Genomic DNA, 23,249 nt, shown 5'->3' with positions numbered 1-23,249 from the left:
AATCTTTCTTCCATACAGAATTCAGAAGTAAATGCTAGAAACGTCAAGCTAATAATGTCTCCATTTCATATTCTTGTAAGATTGAGAACCTACTACAACTCCTACATTCATTCTCCTACTGCAATACAGATCACGTAATTAATTTTAACAAATCTACTTGTCCAAACTATATCCCTTCCTTTCCCAAATATCAACTCAAGAAAACAAAGCTGAAAAACTCCACGACATAATACAGACAATTTTTTTGAATAAATTATTATTTACTAAGTTAAAAGAAAAAACAAGGAAGAAAAACCTAAATGATACATCACTTTTTCCACTATATCCTTCTACATTTTATTTATCTGAAACAGCTGCTTAAGCTCCAGTCTACTCCAGAACATACCCGTATCAAAACACTAGACTGCTTAAGTGGTGACTAAAGATTAAACATACAATATCTGCACAACTAACTATAGTCTAATATTGACACTAAGAAGTTGGGAAGGAATATTCCACACAGAATAAAGCCTCTTGGCTCACAGACAGAAACCTATCTTGAAGTGAACCATCAAAGCCCATTTCTCAGATTGCAATTTGGGCTCTTCAACTTAAAATCAAGAACAGAAGAAGAATCATTTCATATACTCACATGAAAAATATTAGAACTGTCTTCATACACATCTACCAAAGATTAATTAGACCCCACAGGATTCTTAAAGTGAGTTTTATAAAGTATTAAAATTAATTAGAGATGAACTACATTGAGGAAACTCACTTGCTTCCTGCGGGCCAGTTCTTCTTCTTCCCGTCGTTTCCTCTCATCTTCCTGCTGCCTCCTAAGTAGCTCTTCTTGTTGCCTCCGAAGCTCCTCCTGCCTTTTCCTCTCCTCTTCCTCTCGTTTGGCCCTCATTTCCACTTCTCTCCTCTCTTGCTCTAGCTACAATTCACATAAAACTATGCTCAGATGCAGGTAACGTATTCCTACACCATTTCTTAGGGCAACTCTGCTGAGATTATAGTAACAACATAACAGATGAAGCCTCTAACAGATGCTCTCCCTTAATTGTAATTTTACCTATCAGCTGGCTGCCTACTGGGGTCAGATTCCTGAAATAGTCTACAACAATTTCTGACAATTTCTGTTCTGTAACAAACACTAGTTCTCTAGTCAGTCTTTCTACATCAGCTCCTTAAAATAACCTCTGACTTTAGAAGGTAGTAGTGAGTTGCTTTGCAGTCATCATAAAATAGCCAGTTTCAGGAAACGTACAGAATCATACAGGTTCAAACTAAAAAAAAAAATTTAATACTAGTGTAAGTGTGAAACAACCCCAACAAACAGGACTCTTGCGATTCCCCAAACCAATTCTGGTGAAAAGACGCAAGGATTAAGAGAACGACTACCTGCTCCTACTCAGGTTTTGGCATGACAGCTCATGATGATCCCATTTTAAAACAGAGGTGGCGAGTGAATAGTTTTTAATCACAAGTGTAAAAAACATAACCACTATTTTAGACATCAGCAGTACTGCCACAGCAATGGTTTCCAAACAGCAGTCCACAAGGATTTAATAACTGGTTTCTATAACCCCTGTTTTCTTTATGGTGTTTTCCATGAAAATCTAATCAAAATCATACAGAGTGGCCTAAAGATTGAAGAGCTAAGAGTCTTCCATTGGCTCAGGAAACACAGTTACATTGCAGAACAGCAATCCCAACTTCTTACAGTACAAAACAGTTTCTGACCTTTGCAGCTTTGGCCTTCTCGAGCTGCTGAAGTTGTTCTAGAGCTGGTCCCTGAGCTGCAGTATCAATGGGGAGATCCCAGACACTGCTTCCTTCCCAGACTAGACAGTGAAGAAAACAAACATTGACAAGCAAAAATAAGCACATCAACAAAAAACAACCAAAAGGGGGAAATCTTGTGTATGCTGTTACTACGTTTTAAAAAGCAAAATCATGGTAACACATTAGTCTTAGCAGAGGGCCACCTTCCTGTAGAACAAGGCTTGTCCATTACTGAAGCAAGGCTGGGTTTCCTACAAAATGCTACACAAGAACCAGCTATTCAAACTCCTCCCATCAGAGCAGAACACCTTTATAATATAACACTCAATCCCTTTGGATCAAGGCATCCCATAACCATCAGAAAAATTACGATATTCTTCACAGCTCTCAAATGGAATTTAAACTGCAAGGCAAAGTAGCCTGAACCAGTTAAAAAAATACTGATGCAGAAATTATTTCCCTTAGTGTCAAAAAGGGAGCGATCACCTCAAAAATGCTGGCTCTTAATCCATGAACTTTTCTCAACAAATCCGACACGTGCTAAGCATCTTACCTGTAGGTTGTGAAGCTGACTGAAGTTCCCATATTGAGCCAGTGTCCGGCACTGACACAGACCTTGTAACAGGTGGCATCATGTTCTGTTCAGATATTCTGTAATACCAACAGGAAGAGTCAACATGCCACTTCCAGGGAGAAGAGTGCTCTGAACACGCATGAGATTCAGTAACTTGTAACATACTCCTTTCCTTCCACACCTCTATTTAAAACAAAAATATGATGTGGACAACACTAGTTGCTTGCAGAGTTCTTGCTCATCTCATCCCTGCTGCCAAGTCAACGGCTAAGCCAGCTACTGCTACAGTTCTGCATTTGCTGCTTATAGGTTAATTTGAGGAACAAGCACCTAGTACTGCAGAACTCAATTGGCAAAGCCATTCTGTTACCAGCACAACAGATCTGTCAAAAAGGTATGATTTCAACTACAAGATTTCCTCATCATTTTCATAAACATTCTGAGGTAAAGGCTACATATATAAAGAAGTATTCAACATCCTGCAACAGTTTCATATTCACACAATGTTTAAAATATGTAATGCTCAAATATGAGCAAACTTGAATAGGATGGACCACTGACAAGATTATAATTATCATTATATACAAGTTAGATTATAGGAAGAATGGTATTCAGTTCAAGTCTGGGGTAACTCACCTCATCTTCAGGGCCTGGAACTGCTGCAAGAGAATAGCAAGCTGCTGCTGCTGCTGGGATGAGAGGGCTGCCTTTTGCTGCTGAGCCAGCACCTGTGCATATTGTTGTCTTCAAAAGAGAAGCAGAGAATCACTGGTATTTGTTCACTTGCTTATTTATATAATGCCCAAGTTGCAGAAGTTGCACATAGATTCATTCTCCAGGACTAACGCCCACTGACCTGTATCATGTACATGCTAAATACTAGAGGAAACCACAGAATGGGGCCTTGGAAAGAATCAAGATATAAGAATACAACAAATTGGGCACCATGAGCAGAATCAAACTCCTCTTCACCCTCAACTCTGCCAACTGGTTACTGCTGTCCAATGTTTCTCTTGTAAGCTATGCAACAGTACTTTCCTTCTATAAATTACATACAGATTGCTGAAATTAACCTGGCTTTGATGACTGCCCACCTACACAAAACAATGTCTTCCCCAGTATATCAAGGCATCCCCTAGTACAGGGGCAGGCTCTTGCCTTATCAAATTGTAAGCTGACAATCAGTATTCAAAAACAATAATCATGGCACATGCTTTGAGGACCCCTTGAACAAGTAGTCTATCTGATTGCTTTCTTTTCTCCAAGCTCCTACAGAACAAGTTGTTAGGAACTGGCCAGAACTGAACAACTGACAACTGTGGCAAAATGGATGATGAACTGCTTTCTTCAGCAGTTACCTTCCACTGTTCTTCAAAAAGCTGAGCAACCAGACCAAAAGTAAGTTCTGCCTTCTCCACCACCAGTTCAAAAGACATGTAGCCTTCGCCTGACTCCAACACATCCAAACTGCATTACAAGGATAGCCAGGATTCAGTTTCACCATAACAGCTACCTATATAGCAGGTCTCACCAAAGTAACTATGCATGACACCAAAAAAGACTCTGAAAAGTGTGCCTGAGGTAGCCACACTCCATCCTAATCCTGTAGACTATCGACCCTCTGGTGTTTGTGGAAGCAGGCTATTGCTGTTGGAGGTGAAGTGCTCCCAGCCCCATTGCCCAAGGAAACAATGACAAGAAGCTGAACCCAGGTGATTAAAAATGCAGGGCAGAACACAGCCACTGGAAGTTCTCTGGGACTGGCAGTCTTACTGTATTAAAAGATGCTGATACTGGAGGTGCTGCATTTGGATCAGGGCCAACTCTTGTTGCCTAGTCAGCCGCTCTTGGTCCAGCTCGCCCTATGTTTAGGAATAAAACATTCTATTTTAGTAACATATATAATAACAGTAATATTTGCAATAGCAAATGCAAGCAACATAAAAGTTGCATTCTGAACTGAAAAGACAAAGAAAATAGAAAAATACCTAGACAGAAATCAACTTTTACAAAGCCTATAGTATGGTGACTGTGAAATACACAGCACTTGTATGTATCACAAGACCAAGCCTTCCAGCCACAGACATAACAAAACAAACATTTATAAATTGAGTGTCTTTTCTCCACTTAAAAAGGTAATTTAACACAAGAGTTCCACTTTGGTGCTTGGAACACCTGCAATTCCAAGACAGAGCAGTTGACACATAAATAATTAAATGTCCATTTGTTACAGGCCTATTTGAATACTGTAACTGTCACATAGTTACCAGATGTGGAAGCGGTGCTGGACCTGGAGTGAAGGGAACCCTGCCCCACATTTTCATGATGTCTCCAAGTGGCTGGAAAGTCTCATCACAGGCTCTCTTAACCAACAGTGACATAGTGAAGTATCCAGCCTGGAACCACTCTGCCATCTCCTGATTACTGAAAGGACCTGAAATAAAATCAGCCAATACACATTTGGGGGGTGGGGGGGTGGGGTGGGGAGTAAGGCCAAGTTGAGCACACTGGAAACAAAGTATGGTGCTTGTTAAAGTAACACAGTACATCAGGCATTCCTGTCTAATCCACTTGTCTGGACAGACAGTACATTCAAGACTGGAGTGTCAATGCACATATCTAGAGCTTTACAGTGGCTACAGCATTCCCCCAGACAGTCGAATGAAAAGTGCATGACTGCTTTTACCATGCATTGGAGGGAGATGAGTCAGCTCTGAGATGAAAGCCAAGTAGCCACAGTGGTGCTGAGCTTGGTCTAGCTAATACACACCCTGCCTTCCAGCAAAGCTCGCTACTTCAGGCTCAGCAACAGGTTGACAACAGTTGCCATTTCCATTTTGGACCTCAGCAGTATCTGCTAGCTGACAGTGCTAAAAGCACAAGCACTACTTTCCCCACATATACTGCACAGATAATTAAACAGTCTTAGTCAGTTTCAACTCTTGCCTTCAAATCAGAGGAGTTTACATGTTTTATAGAAGTTTTGCTTCTGGAACTTAGCAGACGAGCAGCTCCACTTCTGAATGGACAATTACATTTTTTAAGATAATGAGGAAATCAGTTTCTCTTTCCTTTCTCCAAAACCTACACTCTTCCTCTTTTTCCTCAGAAAAATTTCAGTCGCTCCCTTCAAAGGAGGACTCCTATACTACTTTCACATATCCAAACAGACACAGAGCCAGTATAACAAAACAGATTATTTAACAGAGCAAGAATGACATGAATACGAGTTTTGCAAAAATATCTTCTGAAAAGCAAGAATGTTTGGTAATTCTTGCCTTCTCTGTAAGGACTATCTTTAGAAGGCAATTCCTCCCAGAGAATATGAAAACCACAAGAGGTATCCTAAGAAAAAAATTATGTGGGAGTGTTTATTTCTGGAGGTCACATTCAAGGAAGTACTCACTCCAGTAAAAAACTGTTAGATCATCACTGAGCAATAAACAACCAGCAGTAACTAACATAAGTCTAAAGCAGACTGAGCAAATAAAATGCTTTATGGTTAACATCCTTTAAACTTAAAGCAATGAGAAGAAAACCCTAAAGATGTGTAATACCTGCAGGCAAGAGATTGGCACAGATCCCACAAATAACCACCCCACAACTCCTATCTAGAGTTCATAGCTGAGGAAGTCATTCACACTAAGCAGCATTAGCAGCTACTTAGCAAAGTGCAGCAAGAACTCACTGCTTAATTGCATTTTTGGGAAGCAGCTGCTAAAAGAGCCCCAAGACCTCCAAAAGAAAAGTACCTTCTGAAAGCAAAGATGCACATATCTATACAAAAGGCCTGTTCCAAATTTCATTTAAAAAAAAAAAGAGAGATTTCTTAAGCAAAAACTGCAAGTATGAAACAGTTGGTATTATACGAACTAACAATGCACTGGCTGCAAGTACAATTTAAGTTGACATTATATGAGAGCACAGGCTTGTGAAAACTTGTCTTCTCTGCTCTAGATTCTAAGCAAATCACCCTTCCCTGAATACTCCATGTCTTTGAGCTGAGACTAGAAAACTGATTTCAGTGTTTCTCATTGATTCTTCAACAAGCTACTGAATGGTCACGTTCTTGTTTTGTTTCCACTATTATCTGGAAATCAGAGTAGCTATTGGCATGAAAACCAGGTTTTAGTCTAACCTCAATTTACAGAAACATGAAGTGATGGCAAACCTCAGCCACAAAGTATAATTCTGGACATGAGGCATGCTGAGCTGATGGGGGCAGTGACAGGTAGAAGATTTATTTTCAAAACCTAATCCTAGAGTGGTAAATACCCTGTGCTGCTTCTGTAAAAACAAGCATCAGTATCTGTTGGTGGTAATTTTGTGAAGAACTCTTTAACGGTTCTGTGAAACAAAAGAGGAAGTGTAAAGGGCACAGACCTACCCTGAATTTCTCCTTGTGGATCTTTGTAGTACCACTTCTGCATGGCTTCATGGAACAATGGCATAGAGGAACCTTTTGCTCTGTGCTCTTGACTTTTTGCTGCTAGTCTTTCATCATCAAGGGCACTGTCCTGCAGGTATGCCACCATTTTCTCTGCTTGCTGCAGGAGACATCAAAACCAGCAAGCAATGAGAGTTAGATGTGTGCTTACAGATTTGAAAATGAGTGCAACAAATACAACTTTGTACTACCCAGTGCTCAAGAGCATACCAGGAATTACCAGGCAACTCAAGGACTGGTGTAACTGCACCACAAACCCTGACCTCAGTCTACCACCTTGTCACAATCCTGAATAAGCACAGTTCACCTGCTTAAGTAAAGCTTTCAAACAACTTGCCAAGAAAGTCCCACACAGTATCATGGTGAAAAACCAAACGGGTATGGGAGCGCTAGCATGAAAAATGCTTTACATCCCTGCAGTCACTAAACGTTCATGAACACAGTCTGCGCTTCCTATGTTTCTTTTTTTTCTTTTTTTCTTTTTTTTTTTTTTTTTTTTTTACAATATTGGACATACTGTTTTATGGTTTCTCAAGGCAAATGGTAAGGCTACTTGACAGTGGTAATAAGCACTAGGATCTCTAGCTCTTTAACACTAGGTATAGCACCCTTATTCAGAAAAATACTAGACAGGCTTGAATTATTCTCAAAAAAAAAAAGGAGGGAAAAATTAACTTTCAGCATACATTGTGAAGTGTAAAGTTTCAGCTGCATTTCTGTTTTTATGGGCTTCAAATATTTTTTGCATTCCATATTCCTCCAGTCTCACAATTGTCAACAACAAAGGAATTTGAGAAGTTTTACCTGCTCTAGGTGTTTGAGGCCCTCTTCATCATCTGGGTCAGTGGGAATGTTGCCCATGCCTGGAGCAGCTGTGACAGGTGTCTGAACTGGCCGCAGAGCAGGATTTGAATTGGAAACAGGAGGAGAAAGATGAGCAGGAGAAGCTGTGTCTGTAGAAATCTGTGGCAAAGGTTGAGCAACAGAAGCCAAATCTAAAGAAAAATGTTAAAATTAGTTCATTATCTTTAACATAAACGATAATGATTTTTAAGTTACTGTAGAAAACATTCAACAGCTCAAAATTCGCACCAAAGCAGAAGTATTTTCAGATCTTCCTGTATGTATGACTGCACATTGGTACTGCTGACAGCACAGGCATCCAACCTAACTTCAAGGAACAGTTTAGTTCTAACAGTGCAGAACTCTGCACATTTCACCATATCCCATTCCTTGGCACCATGGAATGGGAAGTACCAGTGCACTACAAGCGCTTGAGACAGCATATCCAACAAATCTTGTTTTTATAGACCAGTTGGTGAATTCCGGCTTTCCATCACCATAATCCAGTCCTTGCCTCTTAAAAGAGACCAAGACTAATCACAAGTAATGGAAACTTACTAAATTTATCTATCAAATTTATTACCTTCCCCTCTGTTGGACATTTTGGCTGGCGGTGTATTCTCTGTTCGATTCTCTTTATCTTCTGTTTTTTCTGTTCTTTCTGGCACAGACTCTTCCTTCCTTTCAAAAAGGCTCGTCTGCAGCGGGTCTGGAGGCTGGGATTTCGGTGGCGTATCTGACCTGATAGCTGGTGAAGATGTTTGGACTGCTTCTTCCACTGCTTCTGTAACATTGCACAGTTCTCCGTAACTGAATTAACAGAAATTCTCCTCTGCAGCATAGAACAGATGCATGAGAAGTCCCCCTTACCTGCCACTGCTCTATCTGTTTTCTCTCCTTCTTTCTTGGTGGTCTTTTCATGATCTTTGGCTTCTTCATTGTGGCTCCCTTCAGAGTCAGATCTTTCTTCGCCTTCCTCCACAGGTCTGAAGTCCATCTCCTGTTCCTCAGGGATTGGCTCCTTCTGCACCTTCTACAAAGCCAACATAACCATCCATAATCCACCCTATGTAACAGGACATTTGCTCAAAGTGAACAAAGGGTCCAAGACAGCTTTTCACCTTTAAAGAGAGAAACGCTCCAGAGGAGTCAAATGTTCCCATCTCTTCTTCCGCATCTTCTAAGCACCACTCAGGGAGACTGTCCCTGTCATCATCCATGCTGCCACTCCCACACCTTACTCGTCGATAACCCCGTTCATCATCTCGTTCCCGGAAATCGAATTCAAACCTCCGCCGTCGCTCCATGTGTTCTCGCCAGCCTGCAGAACGAGGGCCGTCTAAGGTGGGGGGAAAGTAACTTTACAAGACAGTCCCAGGGGTAGTAGCTTACTTGGAAGGGTGAAGGGGTGGGTGAAGAGATGACAAACAGTGACAGAAATTCAGGAAGCCCCTACAGGGTACAATCCACCTATGAACAGGCATCTTAAAGGACAAGGAAAAGAAAAGGAGTATCTTACCGTTAAGCAGAAGACTTTCAAATATTGTCCACTGTATATCCCCACATTATAAACTGTATTATGAGCATTAAAAAAAAACATGTAAGGGAAGAAAGCTGGGCTACATAATCTAAAAGCACGAAAATAAGACAAGCAACACTAGATGCTGATTGAATTTACCAGCAATCACTGACTTAAAACCTTTTGGCATCTTTGTATGTATAAGATTTCATATTTTCTTTTAGGCAATCTGCAAAAGTCACATCCTGAACAAACCACCCATGCATTTTTCCTCCTGCCTTCAGAGACAGTTTTGTGCATATACTTGAAAAATGGACTGACAACTGTTCAAACACCTTTGAAAGGACTGTTAAGACTCTTGAACAGTAATTTTTTAGCCATGGAATACCAAAACTTGGAATGGTAAGGAAAGGGGGAGAACTTTCCAAATTCAAGTATAAATTTTATTTCACTTTTCTTTCTTATCTATTCAGCAGATTTCTTCATTCAGCCAAGCTTAAAATCCTCTGACTGCAATAGTGCTGTTTAAACTGTAAAGAACTTACTGCTAAGGAAAACAAACCGGGAGTGAAAGGATTGTAAACAGCTTTCCAACCAACAGAAGCTATCTTTACCAGAAAGTTGCAAAGCAAAAATGAAAGCACCTTGGTTTTTAGGGGCCATGTTCTTTTCTGCAGAAAAAATGTGTTTTTTTGGTCTCAGAATTTGTGCAATCAGTGCAGTCTCACTCACTGTTTATCAAATAGCTACCAAAAAAGTCACAGTACAGAGAAACTGTTCCATTTGCTTCATATGAATGAGGCATGTTTCCACATCAACCCTAATACCCTAACTATTAATATTAACCATGCAAAAATCCACCTTTGTCTCACAAATACAGGAAACATAAACCAAACTCCTTCTAGAAACACTATGAACTTTTAAGATATTTTATCAAGGAAACACTACAGATTAGAGTTTAACAAGGACTTCACTATACCATATGTGCTTATTTGCAAATAATTCCACTGTATAACTTAATCTATGCTTCTAGTTATGCCTTGGAAACAAATACATAACATTTTTGGTATGCAACACTGTCAAATCAATGTTCTGAGGCAACATTTTTAATGTCATTAAGGAACAATGTAAGGCACAGTAAGCTTGCGCTTATGCCACCTCTGCCTGCTTTAAAGTATTTTTTAACACCTTAGGCCTATGATGTCAACCTCCTGTTCATCAGTAACTTCTCAAAAAATACGTAAGCAAAGACAAAGGCTCACTGAAGATGCACTAATGGAGTAAATACTCCAGAGAGCTCAAGTACACTTTTGAACACTTTTAAGATTCAGCTGGACAGGGTGCTGGGCCATCTCATCTAGATGGTGCTTTTGCCAAGAAGGGTTGGACCAGATGATATTTGACACCCTTTCCAACCTGGTATTCTATGATTCTATGAAGTAATAACTATTTCATGCACCCTCTTCAGAATAGGATGCCTGCATCATGCCCTGTGCACCTCTGCCCACAGCACCCTGGCCTCCAACTTAGGGTGAACTCAGGAGGTGCAGATTTCTAAGGGCCTTCTTTTCAAGTAAGTCATACATATGAACATCTCATTAAAATAATGCTCAATTTCAGAAGAACAAAAGCATCTCTAGGAACAACCAGCAACTAAGCAGGACAAGAGTCTACCTGAAAGAAAAGGCCTGACACTGAAATTCCACTGACATGGCATCAGAAGCAGTGTTAAGTTTACTTCCCCCTTCTTCATCAGAAATATCAACGCATCAAAACCAGGACCTCCTTTGGAATCTGAGGGCTTTTTCTGAGGTTTAAGTGTGAGAGGTTGCTGACAACCAGACTGCATTTCTGATTAAAGCCACAGGCAGACATCTCCTCAGTACAGCCAGCAATGTCCATGTCAGGTTTCCCAATATGTGGAAAAAACAGAGCTATGGCCTGAACCTGGCAATGCCATATTGTACAAACAGATTAATATCTCTGCCTGTTTGCTACCCTGGCGCTCGCAAATAGCTGAGCATCTTTTCTTCAGCTCTCTTTTGTATAGAAGAGGAAAATTTGGTAGTAAGAACTTTCTATACAGCCATAAATGGGCCATCTTGAGACCAAGCATTGAGAAGAGCCTCAATTATTTTTATACAGTTCACATCCCTACACCAGGAGCACAAGCTCTTTGTAGTAGGACCCAGAAACACGGTTTTTCAAGGTGAATTCTAAGCATTTTGTTAATTCCAGGTATCTTCAAAGTTCAAATTAAGAACTTGGAGACTTTGTTTACCACATGGTCTGCTTCCAAAGATTTAGTCACACAGCCTGCTTTCATAGCCCACACTTTCAGAGCTAGGTAGACAGGCGAAGAGATAAGTGGAGCAGACATGTCCTTGTTTCTTAGTAACAACAAAAGTTTATAAAAGCCTACTTAGAATATAGTGAGCAACTCAGGTGTGAAGTACAGGGCTGCCAATCTTTAAAGCAAGCCAAAAGTAAAGACAAATCTTAAATTCTTACCTCAAGTTTTTTAACCAACAGTTAGGACACGAACATAGCTTTGAATTCAGTCCCGTAGTATCATTAGGCAGCAGTTATACGATCAAGATTCCAAGTTAAAAGAAACAATTTTAAGCTAAATTTACCCTTTGCAACCTATGGTGACATTACAAGTGAAAGAAAGGATACTGGCTGCTTCAGGAAATCCAAGTACATTTCAGTCTCAATTACTAATAGCTATTTATCTCTTAAAAGTTTTATTCTCTAATTCAGAAAAGAAATTTCTAATGTATACAAAAAAACCACTAAATACTAAACTAAGCAATACTAAATACTAAACAAAAGACACAGGAATAGTACACATTACTTTTTTGGCATATATTGCATATGAATCTAATTTTTACTTTGCTCAATTTTAGAGCAAGATTATCAAATGTACTTTAGCTGCTTCAGGATACTCAAGAAGCACAAAGCACAATGCCCAAAAGATAAGTAGTCTACTTGATTCACAGCAGTTGATTCCAAAAATGGAGTGAACCAGGATGAATTTGAAAAGCCTTTCAAAAAAACAGCAACTAAAAAAAAAAATCTTTATATGAGATTACAAACTCAGGCCTCTCTAAAATGCTCTTCCAGAAAGAGATCTTAATAGAGCTGCTTAAGCAAAGACACAAAAATCGTATCAGAAAAGAGTTTTAGGCAAGAAGAGATGCTTCCTATTCCTTAAGGATGACTTGGTAACAAAAAACAAAACCAAAACCATCTATACATCATTCACAAGTTATGAGACCAAAAAAGGTTTGTGTAAGTATCTGATAAAATGGACTTGCTCCGCAAATTTAAAGGGCCATCATTGCATGAATGCAAGAACTGAAACAACAGAAAGAAGGGGCTTTTTAGGTAAGCAGTCATTAAATCCTTAAAAAAGATGGCTAAAAATATAAATTAAAAAAAAAAAAAAATCAAGAGAACTTTGAAGCAGCCAGTGAATTTAAAGCTATAATCACATTCTTCTAACAGATAGTTAACCCAGTCTAAAGATCCTGTTTCACACCTACAATAGCAGTGGTACATTTACCCAGAACAACTAGCAAAACAACTTTTCCATTGTATAAGCCAAGGAAAGATGTCTTCTCATCAGACTTCTAGTCCCAGTGCACAGACAGTAGTAGAAAAATTAGAAAACCCCATAAACTCTGACTGGAAAAGCCTGGTCATGCAATCCAGACAGTTTTCATGCTGCAAAAACAGACAAGTTTACATCCTTCTGAATTAAGTACAAGGAAAAAAAAGCATTAGGCTTGTCTATTTTAAGGAGAAGTCTGACCGATTTGCTTCTTCACTTTACTACCAACACTCAGATGATCCCTTACTTCATATGAGACATAGCCATGTGAGAGGAGAACAGTTTAAATACAGCATGGACACATGACAGATCCCTCCAACTATGTCAAGGGAGTTAACTTTAGCTACAATAAATCAGACCGCAGAATCTGGGAAACTATACTTAGGGGCACAAGACTGCTTCAGCAGCAGCAGTCCATCCTCTTGATCGTTTGTGCCTATTAAAAAAAAAGCACAAAATGAGCAGATTTAGGTCAGCCATCCTGCAGTAAACACAGCTGAAGGAGCAAGAGGAATTCAAAAGCTGGAAAAACAATCGTCTGTGGGAATCAAAGTATTCTTTGCTTAACAACACAACAAGATAAACTCAAGCCTGACAACTGCTACGTTCTTCTAAACTGTTCTCACCCAAAAGAAAAAAAAAAACAAGCAGCATACAATCTAGTAGGAAGTACGCAGAGCCAAGTCAAAGGAAGGTCCAGCTAAACAAATGACAACAGTACTCTGAAGACACTTCTCTATTTTTAGCAGGACACATGATTAGTACTATTACCTAACAGCAGCGTAAGTACAAAGCAGCACTTTAAGCCATGCCAATTTGAGTTAAACTCATTGTTTAAAGCAAGAATGTGATTAAAACCATTTTGATGGTCCTGTGGTTACTACTAACAGAAGAATTCAAATACAGCTCTGACCAAAGCTGAGAGACTAGTACAATACAGCTGTCAACTCAGTCTATCTCAAAATTAGCAACTTTTCTGCAGATTCACAGAATTCTTAGAACAGGCTTTTTATTATACCTGCTAAAACTAACTTGTAAGTGAAGTTAAGTTCGTTGTCTACTACAGCGAAAATTCAAATAAGCAGATTCAAATAAGCAGTAATATTTCCTATGATGGAAGATGAATTTTCAAAGCCTTCCTCAAAACATCTTCCAAAAAAGTTCAAGACACGAATGAACTTCTGAACTTTGAGGTCTATGCTTCCTTTTAAGCTAAAGCATGCAGGCTTTTACTTGCAGAACACTCCACTCCAGAGTATCATGCTGCATCTGATCATCATGAGGTACAATCGTAGCTGGCCTGATGTCATCTGCACTATATAACAAAGCAGCAGTGTCTAATGAACAATTGTGACCAAACATTGGAGAAAAGAAAATGACATTCTTGAAAATTTGCCCCTTAGCTCTGCTCTAAATAAAAAACATCTGATTATAAATCTAGGCTTGGGCTCACTGCTATATTTTAGTACAAGCTAACAGTTGTTTGAGGACAGAGTAATACGTAGCTGTGGAGAGGATTAGGAACAGAGGTAATGGTTGCTCACAACCATTATAGTATTGAAGGTCCTTTGGGATGCTGAAAAGGTTGATAGACCCATTGTAAGAACAAGTGTGACTTAACTGAAGAAAAGAAGTTGCCCACCTCAGCCCCCAAAATGTCCCATGCTTCGTTTGCTTCCCTAGGAAGATATAACAGTAGGAGAGCCACAATCCTCCCTTGGTTCCCCAGAAGCCTTCTGCAGCCAAAAGATACCCAAAACCAAGATCCCACAACAGGTATGACTGGCTAGCAGGATCTTTTCCAAGTAGAAGGATATAAATAAATAAATGAATAACTACATTTCAGCCATACTACTCAAATACCAAGCTCGGCTTTGTATTTCTCCTGCAACTCTAGCAATGCAATGCTGGAAAGCAAGTGAACCAGACTGACTTTGTCAAGCCAGGGAAGGGTAGAGTGACACCAAACAGATGCCTGAAATTCAGGGAAACAAGACATCCTGTAACTAACTACAGGATGCATAGAGCAACATCTTTTGATATTTTCCAAGGATGCCTCTTGGCATTGCAAACAAACACATCTGGAAAACTAGAAAGCAGGCCAACAATCTGAATGGTTTAGTGTCAGCATCACTCCACAGCCTTAATATGCTATCTAATGTGGGTAATTTCTTTCCCCTCAGCATCACAGCCACAGAGAAAACAGTATTATTAAAAAGCCCCCTGATTTTACCAGGCACATACACACCTAGAGCACAACACCAAGAAGCACACACCTGAAAAATATTGTTCCCTTAAAGATGTGAGGGCATTGAAGACATTAAAAAGAAAACAAAGGGCACATAATTTCATGCTAATCATTTTGTGACCAAGAACCCCACGTATGCCACAACAGCAATGATCGAAACCACATGAACCTTACCTATTTTTGTCCCAAACTTCATGCCACCTCCCTTTCCTCTGCTTTCCCCATGCCCTGATTCACCCAGGGCCCCTTCCCTATAACCATGGCCACATTTTTCTCCAGATCTCCTCTCACCTGGACTGTGAGGGCGCCACCTCTCACCATCTCTCCGTGACCCAGCCAGTCGCCAGCCTCCATCATCATCTTCCCCATTTTGTTCCTCCCTGAAGATGCGCCAGTTCTCGCTCTCAGAGCGTATAAATTCATGCTTCCTCCCCGTTGTTGCTGTCCCACCTTCCTCAAAGTTTGGTCTCACTGCAAAGGAAACACATGCCAGTGAACATGTGTCCCATGTTTAGGAACCTAAAAACAAAAGGGTTGAAATCTTGCTCCCTTAGAGGCAAAAATGCACAAGAAGTAAGCGGTGATAGGAACCTAGAAGAAGAATAGAAGTTTATGGAAGAAAACATATTACACAGATTTAGGAAATCCCTCCACATCCCTATGTACCTTGGGATGGAAAGACCAAGGAAAAAAAAAAACACCAAACCAGAGGAAAGTAAAGCATACATGAAATTGACATGGACAGGAAAGACAGAGGAGGAAAAGACAACAGTTTAAGAGACATAGGGAAGCATAAAAGTAAAGAAGGCAAAGTGTGCAGAGAGAAAGAATAAACTGCTGTATCATGAAAAATCTCATGCTAAAGGAAAATGGGAATACAATAAACTGTAAACATCACACACATTTTATATAAACCAAACATATTTGCTACTTCTATAATAAAAAGGATACAACTTCTATATTTAATCCAATATGACATACAGCATTCTTGCAATGTTTTAGCAAAGACTGAAAATTTAAAGTAGGATTAAACAAGAAAAACATATTAGTGTTAATGTTATCCTGTGAATCCATCTGCTGGAGGGCCAAGGTCAGCATATTAAGAGTTAGGAACAACTACGCTTGAGCTCAAGGACAAGTCTACCAGAAGCTTAAGAGATAGAATAGTCTTTTAGTTCCTAATTTACATTACATTATATTTAAAATAAAGCATATAAAATCCTCAAGTACTTAATGAAGAGCAATACTGTCACAAAAGGATGATGTAAATACTTTTATAAAAAGAATCCACACCATACACCAGGTAACTCAGGGTAGACATACATGCTGCTTTCACTGTCGATTCATCCTGACAAGGATACACCACCACCAAAATAAATCGTAGTACTAGCTTCAGGACTTCTGGATTTTGTATTTCTTTTAATATGTTTACCTGTGTAGCACCAGAATTCGTAGAGGAACCATGGGGATGCCACTTCTTCACTGATACTATTAACCAGTGTTAACCTGCAATTGTGTGCTTATCTACAAAAAACATGTATTCAAGTACTACAGAAAGGTATACTTAATCTTCCTTCTTAGAGTCTTAAAATCCAAAAATATAAGATGATATCTGGTGAAGACTGTATAGTATGCCTGCTTGCTTAGACAGGAAAAATGAAAGAAAGCATGACTACGCACTAAGGTTCCTGGGCTGGAAAGGGACATTTTTAAGAATTTAGTTTAGGAAAGACAGGAGATAACATTCCCCTTTCTTCACATCACGCAGCTTTTTCAGTCAATGAAAAAATGAGGGAACAAAGCACCTGAAATTCTATGGCATATCAAACCTCCTTTTAGAACTCAAAAATTCTTCCTACATAGACATGTTGCACTCTGGAGACAGGAAACACAGTCTTTAGACTTTGCATATATCTTGGAGAAAAACCAACATCCCTTCTTCACCATCTCAAAACACTGGAGAAAAAAAACCTTTTTCTTTCTCCAGCTCAAAATTTTCCACAGTATATTGTTTTAGGGAAGGACTATAGTGAGAGAGTACAGGTTGAATTCAATCCAGCATACAAAATCCAACATGTTTCCAGTTTCCCATGCTCCAGGTTCACATGAAATCCTTTTACCACTGTCACAGGAACAAGTTTCCACAAGAATTTTCAAGATGTAAGGCCCCTGACCTATCAAGTAGACAGGAGAGGCAGGAAACACACCAACGTTTAAGATGCAAGAGTTCTGCCACCCTGATGACTACTTGAGTGACTACAATTGACTACTTGAGGTCCTCAGAAAGGTAACTGAAATACCTTCCTCTTATGTTGTTTCTATGTAAAGAGCTAAAGAAAATTGGCTAATTTAAAGTACATCATCAGTATCAACAGGCAATCTCAGCTATGAAGCCTAATATAACCCAGATACACGTTTACTTCATTGAAGGGGACATCTGGCTAAAGACCACTTCTATACTTGCTGGGCTTTGAGAACAAAAATTTTAAAACAGTGTATTTTAAAACACTGTCTTGTGATACTGGTTCCAAGTAAAACAAGTTTGCTGGAGACACTCAACTCCCTTCATTTGGTAGGTGCAATGTTGGCAAATTTACTTATCTGGAATGGATAAACCTTTGCAGATGAAGGTCAACCATATTCTGTTTTCCCATGCTTCACAGAAAATAAAGGAAGGCAACAAGCTAGACAGAAAAAACTAAGTCTGGAAAATACAGGGGTTTTTTCATTTTAGATCTCTGAAAAATGTCATGTAGAAGAATGTAACAGGAAGTGCAGGGAAGCCTCTCAGTATTGCTCCTTGGATGGGCTTCACGTTGTAGAAAACTAGGAGAGAGAGCTACAGAGCCAAGTCAGCTGAAAGTAAAACACACAGAGAGAGTGGCCCAGGAGAGAGCTGCAATCCAACAGACCAGATGAGCCTAAGACCCAGACGATAAGGAATATGCCTCATTCTTTCTGAGCTTATTTTTAAAATGCTATAAGAAAAAAGTAATTTTTTTTTTTTATTCTGCAGCAAAAGACACTCATTTTTCCTCACTAAAACAGTAACCAACAGAAAAAAGTTACCCAATTTGCTATTTTGGGACTAGAAAAATATTAGAGATGTATCTATTATTTTCATCAAATTCATAGCTATTACCTGATGTTCATTCAGTAACATTAATTCAAGAGATTTTAGACTTTCCCAATTAAAAGAAATAACATCTTTTTTTCTCTATTGTTATTAAGTTCAGTTAAGATTCTGGAGACTGCTCTTTAACACTAGCAAGCTATCAGCTCACAGGCTCTCTTCTGCTCTTCCAAAAACATTTGGAAAAAGAAGTTACCTAAAGAATATTGTGAAGTCTACTTTGCCACTGAATATCCATATGTTCTTCACCTCTCTGCAGATATATACATGCTATAGATATACCCAAGGCAACTCATGTTTTCTTAGTCCTTAAGACAGCTGGTTTTGCTCCCAAGAACTGAACTACTGAAGTCAGTTTTTCTATTCTGAACTTGCAGAAAATGGCATCCCCATCTGCTGCTGTGGGTTATGAAACACATATCTCTACAGAGGTGAGAAAACATCAAATGCTGTTTGCCGAGATCAGACACAACTGGGATCCTGCCCCCCTCTGATTTTAAGTTCTACAGCATTAGAAATCTAAGAAAGAAGAATCGATTATAAGGGGTCAGTATTATATTTATCTGAGGATGGTAACACCCATGATTCTGAAACCTTTCTAAACACAGCAGCACATCAGTGTGTCACTTCAGATGACTGTTTCAATGCCACACTTCAGTGGAATTAAGAGAGAAAGTGCAGTATATCATGACATACTTAAGTTTTCTGGTACTAGGACACCATAGCAAGCAATATTCAAAGACAGCAAGGTATGCGTCAAAACAGATCTGGCATGAGATGATCATCAACATTAGACAGACCAGCCAAGAAACTAGTTCTTTTCAAATACAAACCGGTCACAGATTAAGGATCAGAAGAAGAAAAAAAAAACCAAGCTACCCAAGTGACAGAAAGACTATAACAAAACTGTATACAGGAATACTCCTACAGCTTACATCTACATTCATAACTTCCAGAGTCCTAACATACTGTCTTTACAAACTGTTCCTAGACTTGAGAACACTCATTTCAGCTGAAATTACTTAGGTCACAGAGTCATTATTTGGCAATGTTTTAAGAACAAAAAAAAAAAACTAAAATGCAATCTATGGTTTTGCCTTCGACTAATTGACTGGACTTCCTGAAGAGAAGGAGCAGTAAAAGGGCACCTCTGTTCAAGTCTGTCACAAAGCCAGCAATGGTGTTTACAGAAAACTTCAGATAGAGCCTAGTGGTATCTAGCCAAAAAAGCCTACAGCTGTGCAACACTGAGTTGAAGGGAAACTAACTGCAAAGAACAAGACTGGGATTCTGGGACATAGCCCTGTGGCAACAGGTTTTTGAAGAGGACTTACTAACAGAATGGCAAATAACTTCTGTTCTCCATGCTGTCAGTCCATGTTTCCTATGTCATGCTCACTGTTTGGAGAGAATAAACAGGAAAGCGATGATTGACAGCAATACCGTTTCCTCTAAAGAGGGGGAAAACTAGGAGAGTCTATTAAGTGCTTTGACTTGCTCTCTTCTTTCTGCTGTGTGCTACACGCTTCCTCAAGAAGAGGATAAAAAAAAAAAACTTTGCAGCTAGTGTTTTTAAAGGAATTCAGATAACTTTGCCTAGATGTGTGATTTTGTAGCTCATTTTACAGAAAAATAAAATAAATGGCCTTAAGATGATGTTTCTACAGGACTACCTTTCATTAGGACAGTATTTGACATGCTAGGGACACTATAGGAATACGTACATCATGAAGTGACTTGCTTGTAACCGAAGTCAGTGACAGAGATCAGAAGTTCTGATGCCCATTTCTAGCTTCACATTTTCTCTCTCCCTCTCTCTCCATAAAAATCTCAATCTCAATAGTAGGTCTCAAAGACATACTACTCCAATATCACTCTTTTTTTTTTTCTAAATCGACCATTATCCACTGTCATGAATGAGTAAATTAAAAAGAATTAACAAGAGAGTTTAATTCTGTAACACATACCTCGAAATCATGTACTGTAGCTATTTTATCTGCTGTATGATTGTGTTAGATTGTCAATCCATTCAGTTGAATCAGATTAGAAAACCTGTGACTGGACACCATATGCTTTCTACTGTACAAAATACAAGTATTATTTTCTTACAAACCGTAAAAAAAAAAATCCTGCTTGTGAATAAAAGAGGCTGTCTGTAGTGGAAGTTCAACTTTGCTAGAGTATACAGGGAAGGGTGAAGGGCAAGTCACATTGTCCTACAGGCTTGCCACAGTGGTGGGAGTCCCCTTGCACTACATTATTTGTCCTGGTTCTGAAGGTCACACTATGACCATCACAATTTTCAGTGCTATGCCTGAACATGTATTACAATGTTCCATACTAATGAAGCAAAGAATTAATGTTTTGTAATTCAGGGTTGGGGGGAAGGTTAAAGAAAAAAAAAAAAAAAAAGGAAAGATTTTGTTTCCTAAGCAGGAAAGTCTACATTAATAATTTTCCCAGCAGGCCTTCAGTAGTTTTACTGCAAACAACCACAGCCTTTGTTTCTCAGATCCTCTTACATCTGACGTTCGATCAAAGCCCTCACATCAGCAGCTCACCAAGGGAAAAGAAGTGTGAAGTACTACTGTATTACAAAGCTGTCCTCAGAGTTCGGTTTAGTAATCCAGCATGCTGACCACCCTGCATAGTCATTCAACTAAAATATCTTCCCTAAACAACCCTTCTCATTTGATAACTAAGAGAGAAAATAGCTTAAGTGGAAGTGCTTTAGTTTACTGCATGGAATCAGCAACCCACCTAATCTGCATGGTTTCATTCTTAGGCTTTAGCAAAATCCTGTGATTAATTCCATGTTTTCACAAAGGAGCAATGTGGAGATGGAAGAGAAGTGGCCAGATCTACATCTTCTGACCAGCATTAAGCTACAGTTCAGCAACACCCTCCAGAGACCATAGGCTGCAACAGTAGCTGCAGCCCACCTTTCCGTTAACACCAACACTCAGGAGCTTGGGACCTAATGAGAAGAGGAAGTGGCACTAGACACGCAACAGTGAGACACAAGAGTTTCTCTTTTCACCTAAACTAACAGTAGTTGACACCGGTTAGGGAGAAAGTATCGGAGAACAGTGTTTTTCAACAGCAATATGGGAACTTTATCCACTCAGCTTTTCCAGGGGAATTTTGGCCTTTTCAACTTTAACATAAAACTATAAGATTATACAAACCTAAAAAATTATCCTGATTAAGGAGGTGAGGGGGAAGGCACCCCTTCTCCAAGTGTTTGAGGATTTCTCCTTGGCTGCTAAGGGTTTGTGTTGGGTAAAGAAACCCTCCTAACAAACCAGAATTCTTTTCCACATGATCAGAGTTAACCAGCCCCCCTGCAGGCAAAATGACCAATCAAATCAGCTTCAGACAAAAACCACCCCCCCCCCAGCACTATAAACACAGGAGTGAGACATACAAACCCATTTTTTAATTAAAAAAAAAAAAAAAAATCACTACCAACCACTTGTGGGAAGTTTCTTGCCAGTGCTAGGACTAATACACAAGACCAGCCCAGTCCCTCTCCTGGAGCCCAGGTATTCCCCTTCTCCTGCACAAAAACCCTTTGAAGACCGGTAAGTACACAAAAAAAAAACTTAATTTTTTTTCTTTTTCTTATTGTACAATTAGAGATTGTTCTGTCATTCTTTAATCAAAGTTGTTTTCAGGACACAGAGTTTTATTTCTAAAGCTTGCTAAATTAAGTCACCTTAAACAAAATGGTTTCTGATTCCTCCCCCCCCCCCCCCCAAAAAAAAGAAAATGCTCTCAGATGACCATAGTCATAACAGCATACAGAGCAAAATCAAAGTCATCATGCAATATTTTTTCAGAAAGCTTTCAAGATAAACAGTGCTGGAAAGACTCTGCAACACTCTGCATATGGGGCATTTGCGAGCCTGCAGCTAAGGTAGCCGGGTGTTACCTGGCCAAGTGGTATGAAAAAGTCATCCTCACCTTTGCGCTGCATTCATCTTAACTCAGCATTTAACTTCAGTTCCATCACAAATTTAAAAAAAATGAGCTTCACCTCTTCAAGTCTGCTTTTACCATCTCTAATTATATCGCATGCCTTCAATAATTTTCAATCAATGCATTCTCTGTGCTTATGGACACATTGTGAGCTAACACCGCTGCCCAGGAAACCATGCGCAGGCATTGAGTATGAACTCCGATGTCCTAGAAAACTCAGTCATACTAAACAAGCCGTTGGGGAGTTCGCATCACACAGGGCTGGACTGCTTTTCAAAAACAGCAAGTTCCAAAAAAAATGGATGGCAGCAGACTTCTATTACTACAGCCTTACATCAAATAAAATCCTCCCTCTTAACCGTAAATTTACTCCTCCATTAACAATACTTAATTTTGCATTTAAGTTCCTCTATAAAGACTTAATATATATTAGCATATTTTAAAGTCTTAAACAACATTTAAGCAAAGTCTACCTTGGTAAAGTTTTTCTGCTTCTCTAAAGGTGGCCAGACTAGTTGGTCCACTCAGATGCTACTTCATAATCAAGAATTAGGGTTCATATGGATCTTCACAGTATTTTCAGCATGCTATACTATGTGAAAATATATTATACACAAAATGGAGCATTACAGATATCCCTAAAGAGAGTATATAAGCAGCCTTGCTTTCTGTACTATAAAAAAAAAAAAAAAAAGACATTCTCTCCCATTTTACCAAAATTTGGAGGGGCTTCGTTGTGGTTTTGTTTTTGTTTTTCAAAGTGCGTTCTATAGTAAACTGTCACAGGTCAAAAGCACAAGCTCTCGCATCCTATACTTTGTGGCACTTGCTTTGAAAAGTATGACTTGGGCTCAACAAATCAAAGTTCCAATTTTCACAAGATTTACTTATATACATAAGTCCTGAAAACTGTTATCTTAATTCTGCAGACTGCTCAGAAAAAAACAGTTTTCTTACAATCTACTCCCATTCATCTCAATGAGGCATTAGCTCCATACCTAAAGGACAAACTTGTTTGAAATTTTAACTATCCTACTAACAACTGTAGCATAAGCTTTCAACCAAAGCAATTATTCTAACTTAATTACTTCCTACATTTCTAAGATTGCCCCTTAATC

The 23,249-nt window shown here is 39.2% G+C and overlaps 1 protein-coding gene across 16 annotated transcripts in view; it reads right to left on the bottom strand.

The window, feature by feature from the left end:
- Positions 1-23,249, bottom strand: part of GIGYF2 (GRB10 interacting GYF protein 2) — a 79,729-nt gene that overhangs the window by 13,955 nt on the left and 42,525 nt on the right. For 6 of the 16 annotated variants that reach the window (XM_052803684.1, XM_052803687.1, XM_052803691.1 and 3 more), the window contains 12 exons: positions 15,309-15,488; positions 8,756-8,973; positions 8,505-8,667; positions 8,218-8,436; positions 7,596-7,786; positions 6,732-6,891; positions 4,612-4,778; positions 4,118-4,206; positions 2,981-3,088; positions 2,324-2,421; positions 1,729-1,829; positions 758-919 (listed from right to left, as the gene is read on the bottom strand). In XM_052803684.1, coding sequence (XP_052659644.1) covers positions 758-919; positions 1,729-1,829; positions 2,324-2,421; positions 2,981-3,088; positions 4,118-4,206; positions 4,612-4,778; positions 6,732-6,891; positions 7,596-7,786; positions 8,218-8,436; positions 8,505-8,667; positions 8,756-8,973; positions 15,309-15,488 — 1,856 coding nt within the window. The remainder of the gene's footprint in view (positions 1-757; positions 920-1,728; positions 1,830-2,323; positions 2,422-2,980; positions 3,089-4,117; positions 4,207-4,611; positions 4,779-6,731; positions 6,892-7,595; positions 7,787-8,217; positions 8,437-8,504; positions 8,668-8,755; positions 8,974-15,308; positions 15,489-23,249) is intronic. The other 10 variants (XM_052803689.1, XM_052803692.1, XM_052803690.1 and 7 more) reach the window with 5 other exon arrangements.

The sequence above is a fragment of the Harpia harpyja genome, chromosome 12, assembly GCF_026419915.1.
Source record: "Harpia harpyja isolate bHarHar1 chromosome 12, bHarHar1 primary haplotype, whole genome shotgun sequence".
In the NCBI taxonomy this organism is placed as follows: Eukaryota; Metazoa; Chordata; class Aves; order Accipitriformes; family Accipitridae; genus Harpia; species Harpia harpyja.
Note: the sequence above shows the minus strand (reverse complement) of the source record. Positions and strands in the feature narration are given on the sequence as shown.